Genomic DNA, 8356 nt, shown 5'->3' with positions numbered 1-8356 from the left:
GCACAAAAATGTAGAAGAGTGAAATTGGGGGTTTTGGGGATAAAAGAAGCTAAAAAGGATCCGGTAAACTTTCCTATGTGGGTGTTCATTTTATATTTTACAGGCAATGTTCCTTTAAAAGCCAGCACCTGGAAATCCCATTAGATGTGCGTATAAAATCCCCCATGATTAATAGTATATGAGGCTAGGCTGGGTTGAGGGGTACCAACATGTGGACCGCAGGACTCCTCCTCTGCAAGCTCATGTTACACTCCATATACTTGCTACTCTTTCCCACCTAAGCGTTTGAAAAGGAGGAGGGATCGCTTGTCAGGAATGTCTCAGAACTGTGAAAAGAGCATGTAGAGCTGAGAGTGGATGTAGTGGGTCAGGCTGAAAGCTGAATGAGAGAGTGTGTGAGCTGATGTTTTACACCAGACTAACGGACAGGCAGTCTGCTTTCGAACTTCTGCTTATTGATTTGCAAAGGTGGACTTTGAGGCGTTGATGTGCACATGCTGAAGTGGATATTTCCCACGTTGACTTGCACCAGACTCAAAAAGCTGCATCTCTGAGGACAACTACTCTGTGCTCTGTGCTCTTCAGCATGGATCAGCCAGCCAGCAGTTGCATGCGGAACCACACGGGCAGCGCTCTGTGGGGATGCATCAGGAGCCCCCATTCAGGAGGGCCCGGAGCCGGGCTGCAGCCCTACCAGCAGGCCCCATTTGCCCTGCACCAGAAGCACGATTTCCTGGCCTACACAGACTTCTCCCTGGTGTCGACGCCGCACGCTTACCCTCGTGAGGACAGACTGTATCCGGAGGCACATGGTGGGTACCAGCGGACGGAGTGGCAGTTCTCTCATTGTGAACCCAGAGGCAGAGGGCAGGAGCCGTGCCAGGGGGCGGCAGAGGCAGTGGGATCTGAATTGGACAGTGCAGGGGGAGACAGGCTGCCTGGAGCAGTCACAGCATGTCTTGAGGGAGAATACTCTCCTCAAAGTGTGCCAGCGGTTGACACAGAGAAAAAAAGCTCTAAGCGGAAAAGAGAAATCACAGGTGAGTCATTTAGGCAAGAGTGAATGAGATATGAGGCAATGGCTGGAGTGATTCACGCCGAATCATGTGGACTTTCTCATTTGCTGCCTGCTCAGAAATTGTAACGCTTTATGTAAAACATTGAACTTAGCATCAGTTGTGTACAAAATTAAGTGTAAGGATTGTTTGTGTTAACAAACACACATTCACTTTGGTTATAGCGATAGAGGTCTGTCTTTATCCAAAATTGAAAGATTCTGTGATCATTTACTCATCATTTTAAACCTGGATGGCTTTCTATTTTCTAAAAAAAAAAAAAGAAGATAAATTATCACAAGTTTTTTTCTGCAATGTAAGTCAGTGGGGTCCAAAACAACACTCGAACCCACTGACTTTCATTGTATGGGAAAAAACACTTCATTTTGTTTCACCGAATAATGAATTATATACCAACATTTTCAGTTTAACTAAGGAAGTAATAGATTTTACTCTAGATATTCTGTTTAAAACTCCTCACAGTAAGCATGCACATGAAGGATGACCGATAACACATTATTTTGTGAATATTATTCGGCAGTTGTTTCCTTCTATTGTAGGAGGCTCTTAGGTAAAATTCAGCTTTAAAGTGTTTTCTATTGTTTTCGAATTACCTTTCTGTCAGTTTTGACATTCAGTAACATCTGTCACACTTTCTCAACACAGATCTGATTTTCTAAAATATTGTGATTCAAATGAAAGATATAAAAGATCGAAAATGGAAATATCAACCAAAGAATCAGATTTTGTCGTCATGGACTGTATATGAATAAGTGGATATATGTGTTATGAATCTCTTCATGTCTAACATACCGGACATCCAAAAGAAACAATGTTCAAAAATGAAGCCAGCATCTTGTGTCCAGTATCAGTAGATTTATTATTATTATTAAAATTACCTTTACAGCACCCCGATAGTGTTCTCTGAATCAAAATGTAATGTTTTCCAAGTTCATACTCAACATTTTCATATCTAAATAAATGTAGGTTTTGATGAGTCCTACAGTTTCTGGCTAATGATATCCATATCTACATAACTTTTGTAATGAACGCTCTCCATATTTCCATGCTATTCTGAGAGGAGGAAAAGTGAACCTCAGTGTTTGTGGCACATCTGGTGCATTAATTTCATCTCTCAGCCGTTCTGTGGAAACTGAGACCGCTTTTCTGGAATCGGGGAAAATTTCTTGAAGATAAATACATTTCTCCATTAGGACTTTGTATAGCATTGGCCAAAACAGCAAGACAATATTCGTTATGAGTGGCATTTAAAAATGATTAGCTCAATCCATATCCCATGCCTTCTGCTACAACAATGCACCCAGGCCTCATATAGTCTAATATTGGGAATAAATATACCCTTTCCTTCTCTAAGTTACCTTAATGTAACCCTACATCACTTGCGGTCGAAACAAGCCAGACCACGTCTGTAATATAGCTTGCCTGTGATCCCACATCTGCATTCTTATCCATTGACATTTTCCTGTCGTTAAGCAGTAACAGGATCTCCACAGAACACACTCTCCATTTGACTGGAGAGATATTCACCATCATGAAAATATTCATCACCGTGCTTGAAGTTTAAGCGTCCATTAACATGTGGGTAGATGTTAGTGTACATAATACAATGAAGGTGTGAAACTTTTGGCAAGGAAATGATAATCAAATCTGGTAGTGATTATGTTTTCACCAATTATTTTTATTTTATTTTTTACCTGAAATGACATGCAGTGATTGCATGAAATTGTAAACAGATGTGATATTCGCTTCCAAAATGAATTCTGAATCACGAAGGATGTGCTCATCATTTTTCTTTCTCTTACATCACAGGTCTGCAGTTTATTTCAGTTTAGAGAAGTAAAATTGTCATAGAAAATAAGTCAATAACATGAATTGAGACAATAGAAGAAACTTTTATCAAAATTTGGAGTGAAAAGAAATTTTATTTAAATATACTGTATATATATATATGATGTTCTATGTGTGTTTGTGAGTAAATATATTTGTTCTGTTCTTCGGTAAGTTGTCTTTTAAAGATGATTAGTATGTGTTGAATATGTTGTCTAACACATTTATAGACAGTCATTTTGACTGTTCATCTTTGTTTTGGTAACTGACAATAACTGGCATAAAATTAAGCTTGTCAATTAATCTTAACTTCATTTGGTCAAATTACTGTAGTACTTGAGTGCCTTCTATAATGCCAAATGCCCACCAAACACCCCACCCGGGAGGAGAGGTTGCTCTCTAAATGTTTATAGGCTTTTGCTGGGGAAATTTATTGGAGTCTGTTTTTTTTGGAGTGTGCACATACACACAGTGCCAGGTGTTTCTCCCCCAACCTGCCACCACCTTTCCATTTATTACCCTCGGCAGTGTATTTAAATGAACAGGACTTTAATGACGATAATAATGGAACAGAGGCTACAGGTTGCCATAAGTGAGAAAGTACTTGTCTCACTTTCCCACTCACATCTGGCAGTCCAGTCCATTTCACAGTCTGGCCAAGATCTGGTGAACACGAAGCATGAATTCTCACATTGACAAATTAAAGTCATTTCCCAGAAATTGCATCAGCTTTCTTTCAGTGCTACCGGTTCTAATATGCGCCATATAAAGGGTCACAAGGTTGGAATAATGAATTAAACATAAATGCATTTTGAAGGAAAATATTTTTTAGTGTCAGGGAATAAAGCACAGATTCACACTCTGAGATTTCAGCTAGACCCATCCGAGCCTTTGTTCTTTTGTAAGCGGATTTAACAATGTTCCGGTGCATTCCTTGCTAACTTGAGTCCTCTGTGGTCAGTTGTGGCCCCGACAACCCCCAAACTCCCGGCATACTTTTACTGGGGCTCAAATACCCTGTGATCTGAACTGAGCCCAGTGCAAATGTGTGCCCTGTGTGGCCCACAAAACGCCTTGTAACCATGTTTTAACGCAGACACAGTTTTAAACTTAACATGCATGAAAACACACGCCGCTCCTGGGGGAGCTGAACTTCAGTGTTGCATTTAAGTTTATAATTTTTTAAAGGGATAGTTGAAAATTCTGTTATCATTTACTCAACCTCATGTCATTCCAAACATGCATGACTTTCTTTTTTTCTGTGGAACAAAAAAGAAGAAATTTTGATATGTTTTGACAAATGTGCCTATTGACAATGACTATCGTCAAAAGGGTCCAAAACTACATTAGACCCACAAAATATCTTCTTATGTGTTCTACTGAGTAAAGTCTGGTGAGCTGTTCTTTTAAATAAACCTGTTTAATACATGTTTGCTTTAAAATATGATTTAACCAACCCGATCTCACGGCAATTCGTAAATTTTTCACAAGGTGGCTTATTCGTACAAATTCGTACAACCACACCCGTACAAATTCATACGATTGTTGCCAAATCGTACGTATTTTACGAGTTGCACAATTCGTATGAATTTGTACGAATGACCTACACCTAACCCCGCCCCTAAACCTAACCGTCCCTGGGGTCATATAAAATCGTACGAGTGAGGTCGTACAAATGGGGTCGTACAAATTCGTACGAATAAGGCACCTCGTAAAATACGTACGAATTGGTCGTGAGATAGCGTTGGATTTAACTGTCTCAGATCACAAAACGGATCCTAACTAGTCTCTTTTTCCTTTGTATCCTCTAGATATTCAGGACTCAAGCTTCAAAGCAGACTCGAACTGCAAAACCAGAAAGGAACGTACTGCCTTTACCAAGGAGCAACTCCGGGAGCTGGAAGCCGAGTTCACCCACCATAACTACTTGACCCGCCTGCGCCGCTACGAGATCGCTGTCAACCTTGACCTCACTGAAAGACAGGTACAAAAGATACTTCAGCTCATGCTAGTGGTATTTTTGGCTGAAAACAGTGAAGAAAACACTCATCCATCAAGTCTAAATGAGTCTGTGTGAAATATTATTGACAATACCGAAGCAGAGCCGTCATCCCATCAATCCCTGACTTCGCCCTTCAGCGATTTCGGACTAAGGTCTTTTTTTCTTAGGCTCAGACCACACTTAGCTTGGTCCTTGATGATTTTCCCAGGCCTGAGTCACAAGCATATGCCAGATCCCAGCACAACCCTGGGCTTCTCCCAAATCCCTTTGCAACTCTTTCTCCACTTTTTCTGACGCATCCTACATATCTTGGCCGTCTGCCACCCTTTGCTTTCAAAATGAGTGGCAGACAGATTCAGTCAAGAAGGAGCATGTAAAAATAGTGTGGGAACAGATGGCCCATGTTCCTGTGTTTCCACAGGGAGCGAGGGATGCACAGGGGTCACAGACTTGCGTTCCTCAGAGCTTAGCCGTCAAAAACAATGTCACAAATCTCTCGATTTGCTGGCTGCAGAATTATTTCGAATCACTCAAGAGAGTGTGTATTAATTCTCAACTTCATTTCCAGACAGTTTTAATGCATCATCATTTTTATTCACAGGTGAAAGTGTGGTTTCAAAACAGACGTATGAAGTGGAAGAGAGTGAAAGGAGGACAGCCTGCATCTCCTCACGACCTTGAAGCAGATGAGATGGACTCCGCTGCATCGCCCAGCTCTGAGTAAAGCTCCGATCTAGACATTTTCTCATATTTACGGTCACCCAACTCACCCAGGCCATACACACAGTGTCCAATTTTTCACTAGTCCTTCCACGTATCATGTTACACTGCTTCATGGACAAAAGCGTTCGTGCTTCCTGTTGCTCTTTTCGCTCAGATGACTAATTATCAACAGAGCATCAACGGCTTGGAAACACCATCCACTCTCAGTCCACGTTTCACTTTCATTCGTAAACAGATCGAGTGAAATCAGAGGCATATAAAAACACAATTACTCATGTGTAAAAACAATTTATATTAACTGTTCATGCCCTGGTTTAATAGCTTTGACCTCCAGCCGTGACGGCATGATGTAGGTCTTTCCCACTGTGGTGATGGTGCCTGAACCCTGATCAGAAACACCTGTAAAGCTCCACAGAATGACTAGACAGTCGGTCTCAGGATCACACCAAACCACCAAAGCAGCGATATCACATCTTCATTTCCTCCCTAAACTGTGTTGTCAGGTTGATCATTGAATAAAGCGTTTCCCTTGTTGGAATTTTTTTTTGTACTTCTCTTTTTATATGAAATTAATAAAACACAGATCTTGCATAAAAATGAGAGAGAAAAAATAAATAAACAGTTTGAAAACAGAAAAAAAACTAACTGTGATTATTTGTTCTTCTGGTCTCATTTGAATGTTCTGATTTGAAAGGATAAATGGTGTGTATCAGGATTTACACACCATCATATATTTCCAGACTTTTTTATTCTCAAAAGACAAAGAAGAAGAATTTTTCAGCTGTTTTCACTTGTAAAATAAATGTCTTAAATTGTCTGGTCAAAAGTAGTTCTTCACACAGAAGAGAAAGAGGAATTTAAGTGATGACATGAGAGAGAGTGAATAAAACAGAATTTTCATTTTTCGGGTGAACTATGCTTTTAAGCATAATAATAATCTTCCCAAAAGCTCTCAAAGCTCTGGTGAAAGTGCAATACTTTGGATCAACTCCACTCTTGGCTCCAAAGTTTTGACAGAGGCCTCTGGATGGGCCCGAAAATCGATTTCAACCAGAAATTAGACCGTCCCACGTGTGGGCGATTCGCACCAGAAGTCTGGACAGAATATATAGAATAATAGGTGGGTAGGAGTGAAAAGATGACTTCTCAAGTACAGGATGTTGCTGTAGCAGGTAGCCAGTCATCCAATTTCCTGCTTTCACAAAGAAAACAGTGGTAAAGCATCCAGGGTCCAGGCACTCACAATGGCGGGCCTATACTCTGGCTGGCCGACAGGCCAAACAAAGACAGGAGAGGTGAGTGGCCTGTGAGGTGGACCGGCGCAGGAATCATTCCAAACACACCCATGATGGGGTTAAGACCCTCTGTGCTGCTGACCTTCTGCCATCTCGGTTTACTTTCCACCATTACATGCACTATTATTGCTTTTTTAGTAATGACTATGAAAATAAGCCATGCGTATAAACTTAATTATGATATTAGAGCCCCTAATAAAAGCACACTACATTGGTCCATTTACACCTGTGTTACTAAGTTTACTAAAATAAACAACAGTAGGGGATTTATTCCTAAAGACACATTCGCATACACACTATTTCAACAGAACTGTACCGGTTTGTTTCATTTTGGCCCCCAGAAAATAGCATGTTGAGTAATGTGATCTTGAGTACTAGCACTCGTTTGCCCAGTGACTTCATTTAGATGAGGATTCTCTTGGGGTAAAATGGAGAGAGGAAACGAGAGAAAAAAAGACAGATTGGTCTGGTCTACCGGACAGGATGAATGCTCACAGCTCAGACTTGACAGTTAACAAAAAAAAAAAAAAAAACAGAAGACAAAGTAGGGCAGTCTCATCATTCTGTGGCTGAGCTCTCGATTACAAATGTAGATTTCAGTTTTAAAGTAGCTCTTGACTGTAAGTTTTTTTATTATTTGTCCTTTATTATAAAAAACAAGAAAAAATGTTTGTTTGGCTATGCATCAAGAGGTTTAGCCTACAATGCAACTGCATTTCATATTGATAAGATACAATAAATATGGTAAAAACACATTAAGAGGCTGGTGATGTTTGGTGTTTTGTGGGGTGGGTGGGGGTGTGATGGATAGCCGGAGGTGTGCAGGTCAGATCTATGAGAGGGCTGCAGAATTAAAGCGTGGCTCGCAGGCCTTGCTTCAGTGCTGTGGTCCATCTGTACGGTGTGATTGTTTACAGAGGCAACACTTCACTCTCACATCAAAGCTTCATGACCCTTCACACAGCTCAGCTATGCAACCATAAACTACAAACTACATTTTTGATAACTACACTTTTTTACTAGTAACTTTTTTTTTATATATAGGAAAAGCAATTTATTTATAAAAGCATGAGCAAGACGAAAACCAAATAGAATTAAACATATGCTTTCTAACTTCTAGGCTAGATGAAAATTACACAATATTATTTACTTCTGGTTTACAAAATAAAAGTCTGTACTATAATCAATCTGTTTTTGTCCAGTATAAAATTAATTATGAAATTAATAAATTCTTTTATAAGACTTCTTTTTTTATTTTTATAATTTTCAATTATTTATTTGGTTATTTGTGCTATTACATATATTAGACACATTGTAACAATAAAAATGCCTTTCATGACATTAATAAATTCTTCCATAGTAGGTTCTTTTTAAAAATTATTTTTATTAATTATTTATTTCATACACAAATCTAATTTATTTATTTACTCATT

The 8356-nt window shown here is 39.6% G+C and overlaps 1 protein-coding gene across 1 annotated transcript; it reads left to right on the top strand.

The window, feature by feature from the left end:
* The first annotated feature begins 244 nt into the window (after positions 1-244).
* Positions 245-6166, top strand: LOC127968903 (homeobox protein MOX-1-like). Its single transcript, XM_052570320.1, has 3 exons — positions 245-1040; positions 4715-4887; positions 5507-6166. The coding sequence occupies exons 1-3, from the start codon at positions 587-589 to the stop codon at positions 5627-5629; spliced, it is 750 nt and encodes a 249-aa protein (XP_052426280.1). The 5' UTR covers positions 245-586; the 3' UTR covers positions 5630-6166.
* The last annotated feature ends 2190 nt before the right edge of the window (positions 6167-8356 follow it).

The sequence above is a fragment of the Carassius gibelio genome, chromosome B12 (assembly GCF_023724105.1).
Source record: "Carassius gibelio isolate Cgi1373 ecotype wild population from Czech Republic chromosome B12, carGib1.2-hapl.c, whole genome shotgun sequence".
Lineage (NCBI taxonomy): Eukaryota > Metazoa > Chordata > Actinopteri > Cypriniformes > Cyprinidae > Carassius > Carassius gibelio.
The sequence above is the reverse complement of the archived record's forward strand: the minus strand, read 5'-3'. Positions and strand labels throughout refer to the sequence as shown.

Coding starts and splice junctions, on each gene's coding strand:
- LOC127968903 (XM_052570320.1), top strand. CDS start 587: ATGGATCAGCCAGCCAGCAGTTGCATGCGGAACCACACGGGCAGCGCT. Junction 1,041..4,714: donor GCGGAAAAGAGAAATCACAG/GTGAGTCATTTA, acceptor TGTATCCTCTAG/ATATTCAGGACTCAAGCTTC. Junction 4,888..5,506: donor TTGACCTCACTGAAAGACAG/GTACAAAAGATA, acceptor TTTTATTCACAG/GTGAAAGTGTGGTTTCAAAA.